Source organism: Gymnoscopelus braueri (assembly GCF_963280865.1).
Source record: "Gymnoscopelus braueri genome assembly, chromosome: 17".
In the NCBI taxonomy this organism is placed as follows: domain Eukaryota; kingdom Metazoa; phylum Chordata; class Actinopteri; order Myctophiformes; family Myctophidae; genus Gymnoscopelus; species Gymnoscopelus braueri.
Genome location: NC_137617.1, coordinates 50,832,732 through 50,857,276, shown reverse-complemented (window position 1 = coordinate 50,857,276; position 24,545 = coordinate 50,832,732). Strand labels below are relative to the sequence as shown.

General features: G+C 40.6%; 1 protein-coding gene across 1 annotated transcript in view; it reads right to left on the bottom strand.

Moving 5' to 3' along the window:
* Positions 1-19,406: 19,406 nt before the first annotated feature.
* The window catches only part of LOC308105220 (uncharacterized protein), a gene marked incomplete at its 5' end in the record, with an annotated part of 41,844 nt that continues 36,705 nt past the window's right edge, over positions 19,407-24,545 (bottom strand). Inside the window, one exon of the mRNA XM_080455855.1 lies at positions 19,407-22,065. Within this exon, the coding sequence (XP_080311981.1) occupies positions 22,016-22,065 (50 nt within the window). The 3' untranslated portion in view covers positions 19,407-22,015. The remainder of the gene's footprint in view (positions 22,066-24,545) is intronic.

Here is a 24,545-nt window from a genome sequence, read left to right as displayed (position 1 = left end):
AGCTAGACCTTGTCAAGCCAGGCTGTGTCGAGCCAGGATAATGAAGCCAGGCTTCACGTATTTCTATAAAAGACCATGAAAGTCGATAGCAGAATCCTTGAACTTGACCAATCACGGAGTCCAAAACCAGAGAGGCGTTCTTCCATGTGGCTGAACAGCAGCACTGCAGCAGCTCATGAAATCATACAAGGAAGTAAAATGTATTTAAGCAAGAAAGGAAACGCGACCGCAATAAATAGATCCAGGGAGAAAGCGTGGCAAAGTATTGCAAGCACAGAGAGATTTGGGTTGTGTAGTTACCTTGCCATCATGATGTAACTCCAAAGGTGGACAAGAAATAAAAAATAATTTCTCCATTGACTAGAAATTGATAATTTAAAATATGCTCCTTATTGACTTACAAAGAGGCTCCTTTAAACCTGTAACTAATAATTTACATATATATTTCAATATATTTATATATATGTATATATATATATATATATATATATATATATATATATATATATATATATATATATATATATATATATATATATATATATATATGTGTTAGACATTTTTTATAATATTTTAAAAAATTGGTAATATATTATCAAACATCTAACAACAATATGAACTATAGTGTTAACAGAGTGACAATGACATATCACATGAGTCATTGTGAAACAATTATGATTCATGGTCACACACTATTTCAGTAATATAATTACATTGATTATATCTTATTGTATTGATTTCATTTTATTTGAATGCAGGGTCATTCAAATGAGTCCATATACAAACACATGTGTTGAATTAACTGTGGAAAAACTTGAAGAACAAAGACACTGGATTAAGTAAGCTTGGCTGTTAGCCTGCTCCTGACCAGGCTAACTTCACAGCTAAATTGCCATGGTAACTAAGCTAGGCTTGCTTCAATTCTCTTTTGTGGAATCGGATAAGGCTAAACTTAGCCAGGGTGAACTGGCTAAACTAATCTTCAAGATAATTCACCTTTTGAGGAACCGACTCAGCTCTAATCCTGGCTAAATTAAGCCAGGATAGGTGGTAAAGCCAGGCTTTAGCTCTAATTCACCTTTTGAGGAACAGGCCCCTGGTATAATATGACTGTCATATCTTTTTTTCTTTCTGTCTTTTCAGGATATAAAGTCAAAGAAGAAAAGTCACGAGAAGAAGATGTAAGGTATAGCCTGCTGCTGCAGTGAAGAGCTGCTTATATGCAGTGAAGATTGGCGTTCAAGGTAAGAACTCTTAAAGGAGGAGTTCGCCCAAAAAAATATTGAATATTTGTTTTTAAAGCAAACATAGCAGATCTACAAGCGCATAGCGCTGCACTCGGTGCCGCGCTATGGGCTTGTAGATCTGCTATTTTTGAATCTAAAAATGACAGATGTGTTCCCGGATTGAATAGGTTAATAGACATAGGCATAGACTTGAAGGAGAATCTCATAAAAGTGTCTAACTTGTGAGACAACAAATTCCGTTTAAACCAGGTTTACAAACTGTAACCATTGTAAGGTGTAAGTAAGGGAATGTGTTAAAATAGCATCACCATCATTTTAACCTTTTTTAACCTTTTTTAACCTTTGAATATATATATATTTTTAAGCGAACATTTGTAACTCAAATCTTTGCTTCTGGGGTTTGAGAACCACTGCTGTAAGTATACAGCAGTGGTTCTCAAACCTTTTCATGTCAAGAATATATACTCCCATTTCTCACAGGCTTTATTTCCTTCCAAATCCTTTTTTTTATCTTGAATAAAACCTCATAATAAGTAAACATTTGTAAGTGCACTAATTCTTTGGACACATTGTGCAGCTTTTGAATCAAGTATTCTTTAAATGACAACATTCCAGTACAATCAACAGCAGACACTTCAAACTAGGGCTGCAGCTATCCATTCTTTTCAAAACTCTATCGATTACACATTTATATATATTTTTGTCCAATTGATTAAATCATTTAGATTAACCCCCAGCCCTATTTTATACTTTGCCGTGATTGATTGAAATTGATTGATATTGATTGATTGATTGATTGATTGATTGATTGATTGATTGATTGATTGATTGATTGAAATTTTTATTAGGCAAAATAATGTAAAACAACACAGTTACATTTATAATGCTTTTGTCTAAAAGGTCCGGCCAAAAAAGTCCTTGCGGACTTGTTTCCGTTGGGGTCCTTGAATTAATTTCATAGACATAATATAGTAGCAACCAAACAGTTCAAAAATCAACATGAAAATACAGATAATACAGAAAAAATACCACTATGTACAAAAAAAGAAGCATGAAAAAATAAAAAATAAATGTACAAAAAAGGGGGGGGGAGCATGGAAAAATAAAAATTATATACAAAAAAAGCATGAGGAAATACAAAATATGTACAAAAAAGAGGAGGGGGGGGGGGTCGTCTGTCTACAGGGAAACTGGTACTAGCTCCTCTTTCGGCCTCCAGAAAGATGGGTTTTTAGGGCTGTTTTGAATGAGCCCAGCGAACTGCATTTTTTGAGGGATGGGGTTAGTACAATGGTATAATTACAATGGTATAACGCAAAAATTGAGAAAGTAGCTGATCCACAAGCTCACAATGAGTCACAAACTAATCTACAAGCTCACAATGAGTCACTACAAGCTCACAATGAGTCACAAACTTGCACATCGGCTATTTTATCAATCCAACTGATCGCAATCCAAATCATACATTCAATCATCGTTGTGAGCTTGTATTTCCACTAATGTTTCCCTCAGAATAGGGATGCTAGGGTTGAAGTGGCTAGTGTTTAAAAAAATGCATGTTGCTGACCCATGACCATGTTGCTGTGGATAACATGTTGTTTGTATTTTTTTTATGGGTTTGTTTTGTATCTGTGTCACTGTGTGGTACATGTTTGACCCAAGGGGTCGTCCTACAGGAGGATTTTGTCTGTCCCTCTTTTCCTCCCCAGCCATTCAGGAACGCTTCAGATTTCAACCACCAGGGGCAACAGAGCAGGTCTGGACTTGCTACCATTTGAAACAGCAGTGAATGGAGACACTTACAAACATTGAATTACCTTTAATTCAACTGGTTTAAACATGTGCCGTGTAACTGTACGGGATCTGTACTTGTTGTAATTGTGGTGCCTAGTTTGGTTCATTATTGGCCATTAGATCATATTTATGGAATAGTTCAAAGAAAGACATGTCTAAATGTGGTCATTAACTACAGTACATTATATAATAATTATAGACTGTCGTGACTGCAACTATTAGTGGTGTAACATTGAAAAACTGAATATGTGATACAGTTTATCCCCTCCCTCTATACTCTAAATTTTTCTGTAAAATTCTACCTGCCCGTTTATGTTTTTTCTATAACCCCTCCACTTTATTGTCTGGAAACCCCGGGGAATAAACCCCCCGAGCCCATCCCGCTCACGCATGGATGAGACGAACTTCAGTACCCTGGCTTCAGTGGGACTTGAACCCGCGGCCCTTAGTGCGACGAGCCCTAGCGAGCTCTGCTTGGTGGAACTGCTAGGCCTTGTGCTGTGACTTAGTCCGCCACGCTATTAGTACCGGCTAATCCTGCTGCTGTCTGTGTTGCTCTTGACTAGTGCTTCTGTAGCCCCTAGAGGGCAGTAGAGGGTAAAGAGTGAGTGGAGTTTAGATCAGATCACAAGGCAGCGTCTTATGGAATATTTAAAAGAAAGACATGTCTAAAACTACAGTGATGCAACTTACAGTGATGCAACTATAAAACTACAGTGATGCAACTTACAGTGATGCAACTATTAGTGGTGTAACATTAGTTAACTACAGTGATGCAACTATTAGTGGTCTAAGATATTGTGATACAGTTTATCCCCTCCCTCTGCTCTACATTTATTCTGTAAAATGTCAGCTGCCCGTTTATGTTTTTTCTATAACCCCTCCGCTGTATCGTCTGGAAACCCCGGGGAATAACCCCCCGAGCCCACCCCGCTCACGCATGGATGAGAGATCTTCAGTACTATGCTTCAGCTGGGATTTGAACCCGCGGCCCTTAGTACGGCAAGCGGTAGCAATCTCGGGTGTGCCAGGCTTGGTGACTCAGACTTAGTCCGCCTTGCTATAGTACCGGCTGGTTGTCACTGCTTTCTGTAGAGACTGAGTGGGGTTTGGATCATGAAGGCAGCGTCTCTACACTTGCATAGTTTATATCAGACGCCAATTCATTTTATTAACGTCTCTAGGTATATATTATATATAATGTTCCCTAACTAATAAAATAGCCTATATTTTCAGTCATTGTTATCCAAGTACCAAAAGTACTCATTATGCAGAATGTCCCACTTCAAGTTTTCAGTGGGTTGAGCGTTTGATGGTTGCCCCTAGCAACGCCACGCCCCCCCCAGCTGTACGTGGCCGTTAGTTAGTTTGACGTTTGTCTGCCTGGTCGTGGGAGCGTTCAGTTTCAGCGTCTTTTAAGGTGTGTGTTAACTATGTATTGATGTGTGAGCTTAGAGAAACGAAACGGAGGTGCTCGTCCAGTCTGTGTCACTTTATGGAGGTCGCTGCGCACATTGTAGTTTTTGTTTTAAGTCATTGACAGTGGTGGAAAGTAACATTTTTGAGGTATTTGTACTTTACTTGAGTATTTTCCAATACTTTTACTTCATCTCAGGGGCAAATATTGTACTTTTACTCCACTACATTTATTTGAAAACTTTAGTTACTAGTTACTTTTCAGATATAAAGAAACAGATATTAACCACTTTAACCCCTAGGCTATTTAAAATAGCCGATCTATCGCGTTGTGAGCTTGTAGATCTGCTATTTTCAAATATTTAGTACTTTTACTTTTGGTACATTTTGATGCCTATACTTTTACACAAGTACATTTTGAATTCTGGACTTTTTGTAACAGAGTATTTTTATATTGCAGTATTGGTACTTTTACTTAAGTAAAGAATGTGAGTACTTTTTCCACCACTGGTCATTGATCAGGTTATTATGTCCTTTTGTTATGAAGCTCCGTTTGACTCTGTTTTTGTCCTTATTATTTGATTTGGTTATTTCATTTAGGTTTATTTTTGATTTATTGTTCGTGCAAAGCAGCTGTTCTCACTGATAATAAGAAGGTCGATAGGTGGGTGGTCACGGGTGTAGTATTGGGGTTTTGTATTTAGCTTTAGTGCATGATCAAGAATCCAGTGTTGTGTGTATTTTAATATATTTCTCTCTTGTCTTACAGTGAGTGAAGTGCTTGTGTGCGCTTTTGAAGGCGGTGAAACCCCTCTCTCCCACCTATACCCCCCGGCTACTGGTATCTTAGGGCCCCTTTTTGATAGATATGATATTTTAACTATGTTTTAATTAGTTGTGAAATTGCTGCTAAATAAATATATTTCCTAAACTTCATGAACTTGACCTTTCCATTTTTAGATGCTTATTCTGCCTTGAATTATAAATAAAAACGTCATTTTTAAACTGGAAACCCACGTCTCTGCCTCTTATTAATAACCTGTGGTCGGTATTCAGTGTGTATTGTGCATCATATGGTATTCTCTGGGTGGAGTAAGTGCCCTGGTCACAAATAATGCCAGTCCATCAACATCATTAAAGGTATTGGCTGTAACGTTATGATCAGATCAGTCAAATTGGATATTAAAGAAAGGAGGCCCACAGTCCATGTATTTTGGCAGATCCAGTACAGGAGCTGGACAATGAAAACAAAAAAGGCAGTAAAGATTGTCTCTTGCCATTTGAACAGCCAATTCATGTAAAAAATAAACTTTACTAGATCATGACATAGAATGACAAAAGAACAAGTTGACAAAGTGTAAAAATCAAACTTTATTTGTATTTAATCCTTGCTGTTCCTGCTTATCCTTGGTCTGGGGGAAATATTTAACTGGTCAGTGAAACAGTAAATCCAGGACCAGTCGCCCAAGCAGAGAATGCAGGACCGGCCCAACCTCCACAAAGAAGTTACTGCAGAGCAGGAGCTCGGCGGCCTTGCTGTGACGTCGTCTTCATTCCTCTTTGACGAACAACACACACAAACTGACTAAACTATTAACATGATACTGACCATGATTCTGACTAAACTATGCAGGTAAATACATAGTTTAGTCAGTACCAGAGTAATAGTTTAGTCAGTACCAGAGTATTAGTGTTTCGTCAGTTCCAGGCAGGCTCTCATCATGACGCTGACTATGATTCTCCTAAACACTACTATGATGCTGACTATCATAGTAGCACTACTATGATTCTCCTACACTACTATGATGCTGACTATCATAGTAGCACTACTATGATACTGACTATCATAGTAGCACTACTATGATTCTCCTACACTACTGACTATCATAGTAGCACTACTATGATACTGACTATCATAGTAGCACTACTATGACACTGACTCATTCTCCTACACTACTATGATACTGACTATCATAGTAGCACTACTATGATTCTGACTATCATTCTCCTACACTACTATGATACTGACTATCATAGTAGCACTACTATGATACTGACTATCATAGTAGCACTACTATGACACTGACTATCATTCTCCTACACTACTATGATACTGACTATCATAGTAGCACTACTATGACACTGACTATCATTCTCCTACGATACTGACTATCATAGTAGCACTACTATGATTCTGACTATCATAGTAGCACTACTATGATACTGACTATCATAGTAGCACTACTATGACACTGACTATCATTGTAGCACTACTATGATTCTGACTATCATAGTAGCACTACTATGATACTGACTATCATAGTAGCACTACTATGACACTGACTATCATTCTCCTACACTACTATGATACTGACTATCATAGTAGCACTACTATGATTCTCCTACGATACTGACTATCATAGTAGCACTACTATGACACTGACTATCATTCTCCTACACTACTGACTATCATAGTAGCACTACTAAACTATGACACTGACTATCATAGTAACACTCCTAAACTATGACACTGACTATCATAGTAACACTACTATGATTCTCCTAAACTATCATAGTAACACTACTATGATTATCCTAAACTATGACACTGACTATCATAGTAGCACTACTATGATTCTCCTAAACCTAAACTACAACACTGACTATCATAGTAGCACTATGATTCTCCTAAACTAAACACTACTATGATTCACCTAAACTACAACACTGACTATCATAGTAGCACTATGATTCTCCTAAACTAAACACTACTATGATACTGACTATATTCTGCTAAACTACAATACTCTGGTACTAACACAATGATACTGACATGATACTGACTAAACTGATGTTTTGCGGGGGTCCGCAATGTATTTCAACCACATTAATAACAATTAATGTGGATGAAGCGCACAACGCCAGGCGTTGTGAGCTTGTAGTCCAGCTATTTGACCTGGGGCCTGTTCCTCAAAAGGTGAATTAGAGCTAAAGCCTGGCTTTACCACCTATCCTGGCTTAATTTAGCCAGGATTAGAGCTGAATCGGTTCCACAAAAGCTGAATTATCTTGAAGATTAGTTAAGCTGAATTATCTTGAAGATTAGTTTAGCCAGTTCACCCTGGCTAAGTTTAGCCTTATCCGATTCCACAAAAGAGAATTGAAGCAAGCCCACCTTAGTTACCATGGCAATTTAGCTGTGAAGCTATGATTGGTCAGGAGCAGGCTAACAGCCAAGCTAACTTAATCCAGTGTCTTTGTTCTTCAAGTTTTTCCACAGTTAATTCAACATATGTGTTTGTATATGGACTCATTTGAATGACCCTGCATTCAAATAAAATGAAATCAATACAATAAGATATAATCAATGTAATTACATTACTGAAATAGTGTGTGACCATGAATCATAATTGTTTCACAATGACTCATGTGATATGTCATTGTCACTCTGTTAACACTATAGTTCATATTGTTGTTAGATGTTTGATAATATATTACCAATTTTTTTTTTATATTATAAAAAATGTCTAACACATACATAATTAGTTACGGGTTTAAAGGAGCCTCTTTGTAAGTCAATAAGGAGCATATTTTAAATTATCAATTTCTAGTCAATGGAGAAATTATTTTTTATTTCTTGTCCACCTTTGGAGTTACATCATGATGGCAAGGTAACTACACAACCCACATTTCTACCAAAGTGGTCTTGCAAATGTGGGGTTATTGCGTGTCTCGTCCCGTCCCCCGCTTATCCCGTCGCGGTCAACCCCCCCGTCCCCCCTCCCGTCCCGTCCCCCCCTCCCCGTCCCGTCCCGTCCGTACGTTTCCTTTTCTGTTGATAACATGTTTCACTTCCTCATATGCTTGCATGAGCTGCTGCTGTTCGGCCACAGAGAAAAACGCTGCTCGAGTTTTGTTCCCCGCTGCCATGATTGGTCAAGTTCAAGGAATCTGCGCTCGAGTTCATGGTCTTTTACAGAAATACGTCGCCGGCGAATCGCCGCCCATTCAGCCTGGCTTCATTATCCTGGCTGGACACAGCCTGTCTTGACATAGCCTAGCTCAACAAAGTCGCTCCTTTTCAGCCTGGCTTGGCGTTCGAGGAACGAAATAAACGAGGCTTTTCGGACCCGACTTTGTCAAGCCTGGATTTGGCTTAAGGCCAGGCTTATTTAATTCACCTTTCGAGGAACAGGCCCCAGTTTGTGTATATATAGTTTGGTTTTTAAAAGGTCTTAAACTTTCACTTTACTGTCATTTGGGCTATAGCCTGTCCGAAATGGGCTTACTCAAGTAAAAGTATGAGAAACAGTGTAAGGAATAAGGATGTTATGGTTTCTGTGGAGCTCCATGTCTTTGGGCCTCCTCTACTGTCCTGTGGCGACTGGAGCAGCTTGTTCTGGAGGCCATCAGTCTGGAATCAAACACACACACACTTACCTGGAGAGAGTAATGGAGTATCAGGTCACCATCAACTTCTGAAGTTGCACGCACACGCACACACACACACACACACACACACACACAGAGAGGGTTCTACCGTAAACAGGTAAACATACAACAGGACAACGGTGAAAAATGTCAGCAGGGCACCGCAGGGAGTTGAACCCCGTCCCGTCCCGGTAGAGCAGGAGTACCATACTACCAGCGCCTTTTGCTTTTTGACACCATGTCCTTACCTGCATGTGAATCAGTGTTGATTTCGTCAACAAATAAAAACTAGACTCAAATGTAAGGGTGGAGAAGAGATCCAGTCATTTTATGTTTAGTTGCGCTCGGGTGTTGCCTCTGAAAATAGCCGATCTACAAGCTTGTAGATCGACTATTTTCAGCATGCAACCGGGTGTAAAATCAGCCATTACGACACCATCAAGGCACGGCCAAGATACATTTTAGTCGACTAAATCAACTGTAGATTTATTCGACTATAATCTCATATTTAGTCGACTAAAACTAGACGAAAACTCAAATATGAAATTGTATTCAAAAGACTAAAACTGTCAAAATCAACACTGATGTGAATAAAGTTTGTACATCACAGATCATGAAGAAAAGAAGAGAAAAGGATGAATAACCTGTGTTGCAGCGGCTTGATAAAGAACCATCACAGCTCTCCTTCAGTGTTTACTGATTGACCTGTAATCAAAGTTTACAATAACACTGTGATTCTCAAAGTGGGGTCCTTGAGGGGGTTCCACAGGGTCCCCAAAAAAGTGTTAATATAGCATCAAAATCAGTTTAGCCACTTCAAACCATACATCAACTATTTGAAAATAGCTTTTCATTTGACATGAACAATGAACAGATATGATAATTCACAAACAATGATCAAACTAAAACACTCGCTTCATACAGTAGGGTCCTTGACTTGAAAACGTTTTACAACCACTGCTGTACGTAGCACACATGAACATGTATTCACATCAACAGATCTCTGTCTGTCTCTATCAGTCCTGTCTGTATATCTATATATTACAGTAGTTGGCATCATGGCAGCATAATATGAACACATTATGCCCAATCATTAAGAATACACCCTGAAGAAGGCCATAAAGGCCGAAACATGTTGGCTTTTATTGCTCAAAGATGAACTAAACTTTGAAGGCTCTCCGCTCTTCTAACCAAAGAGCACCTTCCTACCATCTATCTTACACAGACTTTAAGAACACTGCAGCCCTCCTCTTTTGCTTTTTTATTAGATTTATGTCCTTCTCTATTGGTCCAAAGCCTAAACTCTGTCTGTAGATATCAGTCGTCCAATCAGTACGCTAGACATAAATACCTAAAATAAAGTAATGTGGTTAGAATCAACATATCTGCTATATTGTCTATTGTATAAAATGGCCAATTATTTCCCTGCGTGTATCTGTCAAGTCCCCAACAACTCAAATGAAATAATGCAATAACATTAAACTTACCATAAGGAAGCAAACTATTAGACTAGTGACAAATGAATGGAACAATGCTAACATAAATACATGAAGCCAAACTCATGTAGATTCACTATGGAAGCTCTGAGAGGTTTAAAAAGATTATCATCCCTCTCTATGTTAGATCAAAACAGAAAGTATTAAATGAGTCATTTTAACACAGGGGTGATGCAACTTTGATGATGGAGAGGGCTTTTATCTCCGTATTTTAATTTTAATACGTATTTTTATAAATGAATGCCGTACTTCTCCATCACACAAAAGTACCAAAAATAGCTGATCTACAAGCTCAAAACGCGTCGACACGTTTTGAGCTTGTAGATCTGCAATTTTTGCTATTGCTATTTTTTTATTGGAATCTTGACATTTTTCATTTAATTTCAAATGCATTTAGTTTTACTTATGTTAACTTTATGAACTTAAATACAAATACATTGGTATACATAGTATATCACACCCATTATTAGCATTATGGTCAGGTGTGGAAACATATTTATAAATTCACTTGAGTAGAACTCCCTAAAATGTATGAAATGTCCCAAAGAAAATGAAAGATATATAAATATAATAAAGTATAATGTTGAGGTATTTTTACTTTACTGAAGTATTTGCAAATTTTCAATAATTTTACTTCTTCTCCACTACAATTAAAACTTTAGTTACCAGTTACTTTGCAGATATAAATTATTATATTTCAAAATATACATCAACCACTTTATCCCTGTTTTATACCTAGGCTGTTTGAAAATAGCCGATCTACAAGCTCACAACGTGTCGCGTTGAGAGCTTGTAGATCGGCTATTTTCAAACATTTTAGTATTTTTACTTTTGGTACTTAAAGTGTATTTTGATGCCAATACTTTGAACTCAAGTTATTTTACTTGTAACAGAGTGTTTCTATATTGTGGTATTGCTACTTTATTTCTGTTCCATTAGCATTAGTTTAGGGGTTTATAATAACAATACATCAATTTAAACACTTTAGCAGTAAAATATTTCTGCATTTGATCCATTTGATGTATGGAAGACCTTAGAGATGTTGTGTGGTTGTAGCTCCTCTCCAGTAGGGGGAGCTGTTTGTCACTGCTGGGGAAAAAACATGACCCTGAAACATGACAGTCATGGAACCACTTGTTCCTGGTTTGCGAATGTTTTACATTTACAACCTGCCACATCTACATTAACGTTCACATTTCAAATATAAAGTGCTTAGCCCCAAGGCACGGATGTTACAAGTTAAAGCGCACCGGTCTAAGTACCCGTATCTTCCGTATTGTTCAATAAAAAGCATTTTAATCCAATCGGCAGCCATTTCTATTTTATTTTTTAGTATGTATTAGAGTGCAATACACCTTCCAACCGATAGGGTCACGTCGTTGCAAGCGTCGGAGAAATGGCCACCGATCGGATTAAAAAGCTTATTATTTAACAATACCGAAGATACGGGTACTTAGACCGGTGCGTTTTAACTTGTAACATCCGTGGCCGTGGGTTCAAGACTTTATATTTGAAATTTGAACGTTTATGTAGATGTACTGGTTGTAAATGTCGCAAACAAGGAACAAGTGGTTCCATGACGCTTTGTGACAGACGAGCGTAAAAAAAACATGTTAACATTAGCATTGTGATGCTAACGATGCTAGCGGCGCTAACGGCAGCGACAGAAGATCAATTTTTAACAATTTTTTACCACAAAAGCAGTGACAATAAAGCAGGTTAACTGTGACTCACCGCTCAGTGTGTTTATAGATCTGATATCTCTCTGGCAGCAAAAATACACTGGCTGTTGACTTGGATGTGACGTCATACACAAGAGTCAGACACTGAACCCACAAACCCAAGAGACAGCGCGCAAGCGCCATCTAGTGGACTGGCTGTATTACAATATTGAACAGTGGTTTATACAATCACAAGTGTGAATAAACACGCTTAGTTTGACACAAAAACGAACACAACACCAAACAGTGATAGGATTGAGGAGTGCAGTTCAGGAAGTGACTTCTCCTAGTTGACTTGGTTACGTAAAAGGTCAGGTGGGTGTTATTTGTGTGGCCATAACCCCTCGTTGTTACTGTGTGGAAACACCGGGGAGCTAAACACTCCCCAGCCCCACTGTACCGAGGTACATCGATGAGTATTGGCTTCGGTGCCTGCCATGGCTGGACAACCCTGTGCACCTTACTTGCCGAGACGGGAATAGAACCTGTGGCCCGGCAAGCCGTGTGGCTTTCGATGCCAAAGACCACAGAGGTGTCCACGATCTATCCGCTGCCCTACGGCACCTCCACACATTAACACACGTTTCTTCAGTGCTATTAAGTGTGGTTTCTGGACAATAGTCTTTAAAACATGCTTCAGAGTAAAGATGCAGGGGGTTTTGAACCGACGACCTACGGATCGTGTAGACACTGTCCTAACACGATGAGCTACCATGTTGCCTCCTCTACTGCAGTTTTTCTCATTTAACTAACAAACGACGATACAAACAAAATACATTTCAGAATATGCAGTTAAAATGATTTAGCTTTTGTATCATTGTTGTGCTGTTGCTAGTTTGGCTTGTTTAGATGTTTAGATTGAATGTTTATGGAAACGAGCCTCCGGCTTTTTTTGTGATGAATCCATTTGACCTTTATTAACCAACAAGTACAATAGCTCACTGTGAAAACATGGTCTCTACATGTCCTAAGGACCGGGGTTCAAATCCTACAAGTAGCAGACACCCACTTTGAAGAATCTTGAAAAAAATAAACAATGGACACATTGTGAATACTTTAATGTTTTAAGCTTTTCAGATGGCCAAATATCCATTTGGGGGTGTCTCAGTGTCTGTCAAATATTTGAGAACCACCGTGTTGTTTAAAGCAGCTGTCATAGCTGAATGGATAGAGAGCCCTATCTGCAATGCAGAAGGTCCAGGGTTCGGCTCCCATCCCCCGCCAACGTGTCATGTCCATGAATTATATACTGACATTCTAACTGGGATCAGCAATCAGCTGGGTGAAGCTTAATTTCTCCCCAGGATCTATTAGGTTTAATTATTATTAAAGAAAAGGTGGGATGTCTACATTTTGAATACTTAAAGTTAAACACACATTCTTATACAGACTAGACTGAAGATCTGAATTAAACACTAGACCAGGGGTCTTCAACAGGGGGTCCGGGACCCCTAGGGGGTCCTCAGAGCTACTACAGGGGGTCCGCCAAATCTGAACGATGAACCCCGAACCCTCGCACCCCTTTTCTAGGGAAAACAAAATAGCAGATCTACAAGCTCACAGCGCGAGGCACACACACACACACACACACACACACACACACACACACACACACACACACACACACACACACACACACACAAACACAAACACACAGGGCATCAGCACCAACATTAAAAAGTTCAGTTCAGGAAGAGACCTCTCGTACATAGATGTTCAAGTGGGTGTTTTTTTTGTTGCCATAACCCCCAAACTTTACTGGTTGGAAACAACAGGGAGCAACTCTCCCCTGTGACAACAGATGAGGTGTTTAAAAAATTGAGCGCACTACAACAACAGAGCCACAGGCCTCGACAATATCACCTCCAAATTTCTAAAGGACTCAGCCGCCACCATTGCGCCAATCATTACTCACATAATAAACCTCTCCATCATACAGGGACGGGTCCCTAACGACTTAAAAAAAGCAAGGGTGACCCCTCTGTACAAATAAAGAAACCAATTAGACCCTGGCAACTACCGCCCTATTTCGATTCTTAGCTCCATCTCGAAAGTCATGGAAAAAATAGTCTACGAACAGGTCGATAAGTATCTTGCCGAGAAAAATCTAATTTACAAATTCCATTCTGGTTTCAGAACAAACCACTCCACTGACACATGCCTTCTCTATTTGAACGACTCTATCAAACAAGATGTCGACAATGGCAAATATTGCGGCATGGTCATGCTGGACCTCCAGAAGGCCTTTGACACCGTTAATTACCCAATTATGATCAATAAGCTCAAAGCAATAGGTTTTGATGATACGTCGGTGAGCTGGATGACATCCTACCTGGAAGGGAGGGAGCAAGTGGTGGAAGTAAACGGCACCCAGTCCCCTCCCCTCCCAGTGACTTGTGGTGTTCCGCAAGGATGTATACTAGGACCTTTACTGTTCCTGATATATGTGAACGATATGTCTTCAGCTTGCGACTGCAAACTGTTCCTGTTCGCAGATGACTCGGCTCTGCTGGTCTCGGACAGGGACAGGCTGCAGGTTGAGAAATGCACATACATAAAACATTACAAACAGTACAAGTACAGAATACACAACACACAATACACAATACACAGTACACAATACACACATGTACAGATACAGTTAGCTTGCTCACCCTTCCTCACTTCAAATGAGAAACCGTTGATTGAGGGATAAAGTGAGCACAAGCTGCCATATGTTTTTTTGTTTTTTGTTTTTAAATGAGTCCACTTTTTCAAGATTGGAGCCATCGTCAAAAGTCAGTAAGAATACTCTGAAGATTCTTGCAGGGGCCCTCATACAAGGTTATTATGATCATGCATGCACTTCATGGTATCACAACACCTCCAAGGCCTTTAAAACAAGGCTCCAAACATCCCCAAACAAACTAGTAAGGCTACTTCTTGGCCTCAATCACAAAACCCATCTAACCCCTGCTCATTTAGCTAGGATTGGATGGCTTAGGGTTGAGGACAGAGTACAGCCACTTACAATGGACCTGGTCTTTAAGATACACCACAACATTGGGATCCCCCTGTATTTGTCAAAATACTTCCAAAACGTTAACGAAGTCCACGATCATAACACCAGAGGCAGCTCCACGAATCATGTTCAACCCAGATTTGACTCAACAAAGGGAATGAACTCGTTCTCATGCTATGCAACAAAAATGTGGAATGCCCTACCAAAAGGAGTAAAGGAGTGTAAAACCCTACTCACTTCCAAAACTGCCCTAAAGATACACCTTCAGGAGGTGTGCAATTCGAAAATGGCCTCTGTCTAAGTCTTAACCTACCCCCCCACCCCCTTTTTTTCTTCTCTTGTACATATTTTTCACTCTTCATACCAGTAACCTGTAAGCTGATTGTATGACGTTCTGTATTGTAGTGTGTATATCTGTCTGTCTCTTATATGTCATCATGATTTGTGTGCATGGGGATCTCATCTTAAAGGTTCTATGACATTCATTTTAACTTTTTTTATTTTTAATGTTTTTTTGGGGGTTTTATGACCTCAAATACACCTAAAAAATCTGAACTTTGAACATTCAGTGGATTTTCTGTGGTCTGGGGTTTTCTGAATAATTAGGCTGAAAAGTAATCTGAGCTTGGCCCTTCGACAGTGAGGTCACAGTCGATTAATCCCGCCCACTCTCCTCCTCGCCCCTCCCCTCCCCTATCCTTTCCTTTGGGGGGGGCGGAGCAGAGGCGATGATTGACAGGCAAAATCCCTCACCAGCGACACCCGCAGGCAAAGATTTATTTTTTCATTGCAGTTGAAAAGGCTTTAGAAATGTGAGAGAAAAACACCTGCCATGGATCAATAGAGTGGAATTTTTTGTTAAAACTTTCTATACACGTTTGAAGGACCATGACAAAGACTTTTAATGTGTGGTAAAACTGAACGTCATGAAACCTTTAAACAAGCTCAGTGCATAAAGGGACACTTCGCCAATTTTGATAAAAAATCCTATTTTTATGAAGTCTAGGACCCATAAACATGATCCTGGTGTGTTTTTTGTGTTATATCTGTGTTTTTAGATTTTTTATCCGTGAGACGATCCCCAAAGCGTCAAATGACGTTTTCAGAAGGTTCTCACCTTATGTCCACACTACATGACTGCAGGTGACTACAGGTGTAGTTCAAATCCAAACCAACCCCCATAGCTCAAAGGACCGTCCCCGAAGGTGTCGCCGTAACATCTTGTTCAACCTTCTTTCCCCACTCGGCCACTCCCATTAGCTACCTCACATGTACTATCATGGCGTCTGCAAACATATCAGAGTTATACTTTAGTACCCGGACCCACACGCAGCTAGGCGGGCAGTGAGGAGCAACAACCCGTCGGGGATGTTTCTTAGTGGAACTGACAGAACGTACACGGACCGTGGACGCTTGTCTCTCGAGTAAGTAAACATGCTGTAAAGTTGCCACTATCACTATAATCTCAGGTTGTATCCCTCGGGTAGACTAAACTAGCTCGTGGAGCCGTGGCGCGAACGGAACTTTTGTTATTGTTTACTTTGACTGTAGCCTTGGAAACCCATGCCTTTCTTTTGGACTTTTGGAACATGACTGTCATGGCGGAACTTCAACCTGGTTTTGTCACTTTCTCCATTCACAGCCCGTTCATCTACATAAACGTTCATATTTCAAATATGAAGTTCTTACCCCGTGGCCACAGATGTTACAATTGGAATCGGATGGGTCTAAGTACCCGTATCTTCCGTATTGTTCAATAGAAAAACATTTAAATCCGAACGGTGGCCATTTGCTCTTAGATGTATAATGTATCAGAGTGCAATACACATCCCAACCGATAGGGTCGCGTAATTGAAAGCATAAGGAGAAAATGGCCACCGATTGGATTAAAATGCTTTTTTATTAAACAATACGGAAGATACTGGTACTTAGACCCACCCGATTCAAATTGTAACATCCGTGGCATGAGGTCAGCACTTTATATTTGAAATCTGAACGTTTATGTAGTCTGTACATGTAGAAAGTGCAAACACCAGGTTGAAGCTCCGCCATGACTGTCATGTTTCAGAGCTACTGAGTTTCATGACGTCGACGGTCGGTCGGCGGGTCCCGAAAATAGCAGATCTACAAGCTCACAACGCGTCGCGGACTCGACACTTTGTGAGCTTGTAGGTCTGCTATTTTCGGTGTGCATGCAACTAAGAATAAATTAGGTATCACGTCGGATGATATCCATGTAAACTACAAGTCTAATCTAATGTGTTCTTTCCAATGACAGGACAGAAAGTTGTCATCAGCCTGCAAAAATGAAGGAACTGCAGATGAAGACCTCAGACTACAGCCATATATATTATTTTTCTAAATAAAACGGTTACATTTACACACTGCTTGCTCTACTCATTGGTATATTCTACATTGTGTAAGCATTTATAATGACAAAATGTATGTACACCCAATTCTATAAGGGTTCTTTTGAACTGTTTCATGATATAGGATAGGAGATGGTCTTTCATTTGGCAGAATGGTACATAATTACATGACTGTAAGCATTACAGATATAATAGTGAAAAACTCTTGTACATTCTGTTAGTATTTACTTCGTTTCGAGACACTATAATATAGAGACACTAACAATATAATATAGAGACACTACAATATACACTATAATATAGAGAATTGAGTCAGTAAATATATATGCCAGAAAGACAGACAGCTTGAAACAGAAGCAGCCAATCAGGCTTTGTCGCAGTTCATTTTTATTGGAGCGTTCAGCTTCTCACAGACATCTCGGCCGACCAATTACGGGCACAGGGAAATACATGTTCTTGGCCAATGAGGCGCGAGTTTAACAGGCCGTTGCAGCCAATAACAGACAGAGAGGATAAAACAGCCATCGCCCAATGGCGGCATAGAGAGAGATACACTTCAGCCAATAGATTGTGAGGAAACATTTCCCTGACCAATGAGAAAGTCAGGAATTAAATGAGTTGTAGGAAGTTTCTCAAGATACACTCTGGGGGGGGGGGGGGGGGAGCACCTGGGGTCCAAATGGACCCTTACAGGTCCGTAACTCTGAGAGTGTACACATGGGTCCATTTGGTTCCATGTGTACACTCCAGAGTTACAGACCTGTAAGGGTCCATTTGGACCGACTGGAGGCCCCAAACCAGACTTTGAGAACCAGTTAGCAGTTGATACATTGTGTTGATAAAAGTTCACAAGATGCAAGTATCCTAGGCAACAGCAGCAAATAAACAATGAACAAAAACAACTAAACAAACAAACAAAAAAACAAATCAATGTTTTTCTTCAAAAATGTCCCGTTCATTTCACATCATTGTTAAAGTGCTTTATCAGACTGACACAGTCTTATATGTATATATATATATCATTTCACTTGGTTTTTACAGTTTCATATCTATATATTCGTATGTATATACGTTTGTTTTTACAAAGCTCACGACTCTGTGGATGTTGATTGATTTCGTCGGTGAAAAGTGTGATGTTTACGTTACGACAAACGACAGAAAACTCCCAACAAAATGGAATGTCGAAATGGAACAGCGAATAAACTATGAATTATGGTCTTTTCTTGATTAATCTAATAATCAAGAATATGCCCCCCCCCCCCCATGTTTATCAACAATATAACAAAACAATACATGTTTTCATAATCGACTGATTAAACACTTAAAGGGATAGTTCACCCCAAAAAATATTTTTTCTCTATGTATTACTCACCCCATGGAGACTTGAATTCATGGAGATTTTTAAATTTAAGCCAATCTGCTGGTCATCAAATTATTGGCTTAAACAAAAAAAATATCCATGAATTCAAGTCTCCATGCCGTGACTAATCTTTAGAAAAAAAGTTAAATATAACATTTCTTGGGTGAATTATCCCTTTAAGCCCTGGTTTATACTTGTTGACGGTGTCGCGCAAAAATGGGGAGAATAGCAGATCTACAAGCTCACAACACGTCGTGATGCGTTTTGAGGTTGTAGCTCAGCTATATTCTCAATGTATTCTATTGTATTTAAACAGGAAGAGAGAAAAGAAAAAAAAAAGTAATTTACATTTTTGAAACCTTTCTAAATGATTGATCATAAATGGACACTTTGTTTTCCTCAACAAAATCAACGCTTTCCAGTGTCTATATGAACTATAGTTACATGTATTAATACAGCAGATAGACAGCATTCTGTACACTATATATATATATATATATATATATATATATATATATATATATATATATATATATATATATATATATATATATATATATATATATATATATATATATTTATATATTTATATATTTATTTATTTTCTCCCCACATAACATTAGTAGCAGAACAGTCACAATCTTGTCAGCAGTTTTTGCACAAATGGAAACAATTAAAACAATATAATAATTTCATTGAGGAGGTGGTGAGACAGCAGCAGGTGGTGAGACAGCAAACCCACCTGGAACAAAATAATGACCCAAACAGAGAGACATATAACATGCCAAATGGAGAGTGAGACAGTTCTGTTAACTACAGAGAGACACATAGAATAGAGAGTGAGACAGTTCTGTTAACTACAGAGAGACACACAGAATGGAGAGTGAGACAGTTCAGTGAGACCATCTGAACTATATTAAAAAATATCAGATCTACAAGCTCATAGCGCAGCACCGAGTGCCACACTATGAGCTTGTAGATCTGCTATTTTTTGAATAGCCAAAGGAATCTGAAAAATGACACAGATCAAAGGTCAGAGTGGAACATATCTCATCTCTGTACATTTCACACTCATATAAACAACCATTCAAAAAAAATTTATTAAGCAGCATATTGATCATATAAGCAGCATATTGATCATATAAGCAGCATATTGATCATATAAGCAGCATATTGATCAAAGAAAAGAAAGACAAAAAAAACTCAAACTCTTTCAAACGTTGACGACAAAGCTCAACAATTACAAATAACGTTGGTCACTCTTTAAATCATAGAATGTTAATTACAGAAAAGTCATGTTGTGTGAGAAAACAACAACGATGATTATGAAGTTATTAAAACTATTATTACACCACAATATTTTACTGGTATAATTACTCTGTATGCTAGTTAATTAACTCATTGACTGCCATGGACAAGTACACTCGTCAGTTGGCCCGAGGTCCACAGAGCCAAGACAAGAACAAGCCACATTCAACTGGCCACAACTGTGCAACGGATTACCGCAAGCACACACATTTTCTTTCCTGTGGAAAATGGGTGAAGTGTTCCTTTAATGGTCTGTAATAGTTGTAAGTTCAGCCAGTGAGATTATGGTACAGTTATATTATTATGACATTATAGTACAGCATTGTATTATAGTAGTTTAGTTTAGTTTACACCTGACAGTGAAAAGGAGACGTTTCTTCTCCAAGTCGAACCGAAATAAACTGAAATTAAATAAAAACACTAACCCACAAATAAAAGGTGATAGAGGTGATCGATGCATAAATAAATAAGACATGTTAATTAAGACATTTTGTCCTGAATACAGCAGTTCATTACAGTACAGTATATATATATATAGCTGAGAGACAGACAGTGTAGGAGAGACAGACAGGGTGTAGAGGTAGCTAACGCTAAGTGGTTTGTTAGCTTGGTGGCTGTGATTGACAGTAAAACATCGTCTCTTTACATCATATATTAACCTCTATAATAGATTCGCTCCTTTTTCCCTCTACACCAAACATCAGCCGATCTACAAGCTCACACCGCGCCGCATGGTGTGAACTTGTAGATGTTGTGAATGTTCATCCCAGAATAATACTGATAACAATGTATGCTAGTATAACTATTACTACTGTACAATGTATACAGTAATACTGCAGGATGGAGAATGTGAACACACACACACACACACACACACACACACACACACACACACACACACACACACACACACACACACACACACACATCCTCCTCCTCTCCAAAGTACTGATAAATACATAAATAAATACTTGTAAACACAAACAAAAAGTAAACAAAAGAAAATCTAACCCATCAGAAAGTTCTGCTCCAGACGCCGGAGCTGTTATCTTTCCCAATGACCTCTGCAGTGTCCAGACAGCGAGAGACAGACAGACAGAGAGACAGACAGAGAGACAGACAGACAGACAGAGACAGACAATCCAGTAAGTCCAATTTTGACACCATCCAGCAACGGTTTCGCGTGCCGAAAAAAAAGAAAGAAAGCTGATCTACAAGCGCTGCTACACAGTGTGCGCTTATAGATCTGCTAGTTAGTGGGCTGTCTGGTCGTAGTGAAGGTGAACTAGGATCTCCGGTCGTAGCGGGAGGTGAAATAGGCTCTCAGGTCGTAGCGGGAGGTGAAATAGGCTCTCAGGTCGTAGCGGGAAGTGAAATAGGCTCTCAGGTCGTAGCGGGAGGTGAAATAGGCTCTCAGGTCGTAGCGGGAGGTGAAATAGGCTCTCAGGTCGTAGCAGGGGGTGGAATAGGCTCTCAGGTCGTAGCAGGAGGTGAAACAGGCTCTCAGGTCGTAGCAGGAGGTGGAGTAGGCTCTCAGGTCGTAGCAGGAGGTGAAATAGGCTCTCAGGTCGTAGCGGGAGGTGAAATAGGCTCTCAGGTCGTAGCGGGAGGTGAAATAGGCTCTCAGGTCGTAGCAGGAGGTGGAATAGGCTCTCAGGTCGTAGCAGGAGGTGAAACAGGCTCTCAGGTCGTAGCAGGAGGTGAAACAGGCTCTCAGGTCGTAGCAGGAGGTGGAGTAGGCTCTCAGGTCGTAGCAGGAGGTGGAATAGGCTCTCAGGTCGTAGCAGGAGGTGAAACAGGCTCTCAGGTCGTAGCAGGAGGTGAAGTAGGCTCTGGGTTTTTAGCTGAAGCTGGGGTTGAAGGAGGGATGTTTCAATCAGTCTGCTCTGAACTGCCGGACTGGAGGGGGATAGTATCTGAGGCTGTAGACAGACAGACAGACAGACAGACAGACAGACAGACAGACAGACAGACAGGGTGAGAAACTTGTGTTATAAGAAAACAAACACAATAGTAAATGTTATAAACAACCAAGATTACTTTGGTTTCGGTAGATGTGCTAGCTCACGCTCACACACACACACACACACACACACACACACACACACACACACACACACACACACACACACACACACACACACACACACACACACACACACACACACACACACACACACACACACACACACACACACACAGAGAGAGGGAAGATGTGTCAGACGGTGAGACCGGCCATGCTGTACGGCTTGGAAACGCTGACACTGACCAAAACACAAGGGGCGGAGCCTGAGGTGGCAGAAGAGGACATACAGGTGACAGAGAGGACATACAGGTGACAGAGAGGACATGTAGGTGACAGAGAGGACATACAGGTGACAGAGAGGACATGGAGGTGACAGAGAGGACATGTAGGTGACAGAGAGGACATACAGGTGACAGAGAGGACATGGAGGTGACAGAGAGGACATACAGGTGACAGAGAGGACATGGAGGTGACAGAGAGGACATGCAGGTGACAGAGAGGACATACAGGTGACAGAGAGGACATACAGGTGACAGAGAGGACATGTAGGTGACAGAGAGGACATGTAGGTGACAGAGAGGACATGGAGGTGACAGAGAGGACATGTAGGTGACAGAGAGGACATACAGGTGACAGAGAGGACATGTAGGTGACAGAGAGGACATGTAGGTGACAGAGAGGACATACAGGTGACAGAGAGGACATGTAGGTGACAGAGAGGACATGTAGGTGACAGAGAGGACATACAGGTGACAGAGAGGACATGTAGGTGACAGAGAGGACATGCAGGTGACAGAGAGGACATGGAGGTGACAGAGAGGACATGTAGGTGACAGAGAGGACATACAGGTGACAGAGAGGACATGCAGGTGACAGAGAGGACATACAGGTGACAGAGAGGACATGTAGGTGACAGAGAGGACATGTAGGTGACAGAGAGGACATGTAGGTGACAGAGAGGACATACAGGTGACAGAGAGGACATGCAGGTGACAGAGAGGACATGTAGGTGACAGAGAGGACATGCAGGTGACAGAGAGGACATGTAGGTGACAGAGAGGACATGTAGGTGACAGAGAGGACATACAGGTGACAGAGAGGACATACAGGTGACAGAGAGGACATGTAGGTGACAGAGAGGACATGCAGGTGACAGAGAGGACATACAGGTGACAGAGAGGACATGGAGGTGACAGAGAGGACATGCAGGTGACAGAGAGGACATGTAGGTGACAGAGAGGACATGTAGGTGACAGAGAGGACAGGTAGGTGACAGAGAGGACATGTAGGTGACAGAGAGGACATGCAGGTGACAGAGAGGACATGCAGGTGACAGAGAGGACATACAGGTGACAGAGAGGACATACAGGTGACAGAGAGGACATGCAGGTGACAGAGAGGACATGCAGGTGACAGAGAGGACATGTAGGTGACAGAGAGGATATGCAGGTGACAGAGAGGACATGTAGGTGACAGAGAGGACATACAGGTGACAGAGAGGACATACAGGTGACAGAGAGGACATGTAGGTGACAGAGAGGACATGTAGGTGACAGAGAGGACATGCAGGTGACAGAGAGGACATGTAGGTGACAGAGAGGACATGTAGGTGACAGAGAGGACATGTAGGTGACAGAGAGGACATGTAGGTGACAGAGAGGACATGTAGGTGACAGAGAGGACATGTAGGTGACAGAGAGGACATGCAGGTGACAGAGAGGACATACAGGTGACAGAGAGGACATGCAGGTGACAGAGAGGACATGCAGGTGACAGAGAGGACATGCAGGTGACAGAGAGGACATGCAGGTGACAGAGAGGACATGTAGGTGACAGAGAGGACATGCAGGTGACAGAGAGGACATGCAGGTGACAGAGAGGACATACAGGTGACAGAGAGGACATGTAGGTGACAGAGAGGACATGCAGGTGACAGAGAGGACATGTAGGTGACAGAGAGGACATGTAGGTGACAGAGAGGACATGCAGGTGACAGAGAGGACATGCAGGTGACAGAGAGGACATGTAGGTGACAGAGAGGACATGTAGGTGACAGAGAGGACATACAGGTGACAGAGAGGACATGTAGGTGACAGAGAGGACAAGTAGGTGACAGAGAGGACATACAGGTGACAGAGAGGACATGTAGGTGACAGAGCCTTGATGACCATGCAGTCTTTTGTAAAGGTTAACATATATTTTAGATAGCATGATGATGTCATAACGGCTGATTTTACACATGGTTGAATGCTGAAAATAGCCGATCGCAGCGCGACGAGTTGTGAGCTTGTAGATCGGCTATTTTCAGAATGCAACACCCAAGTGCAACCAAGCATAAAATGTATTTTAGTTCTACTAGATCTCTTCTTCACTAGA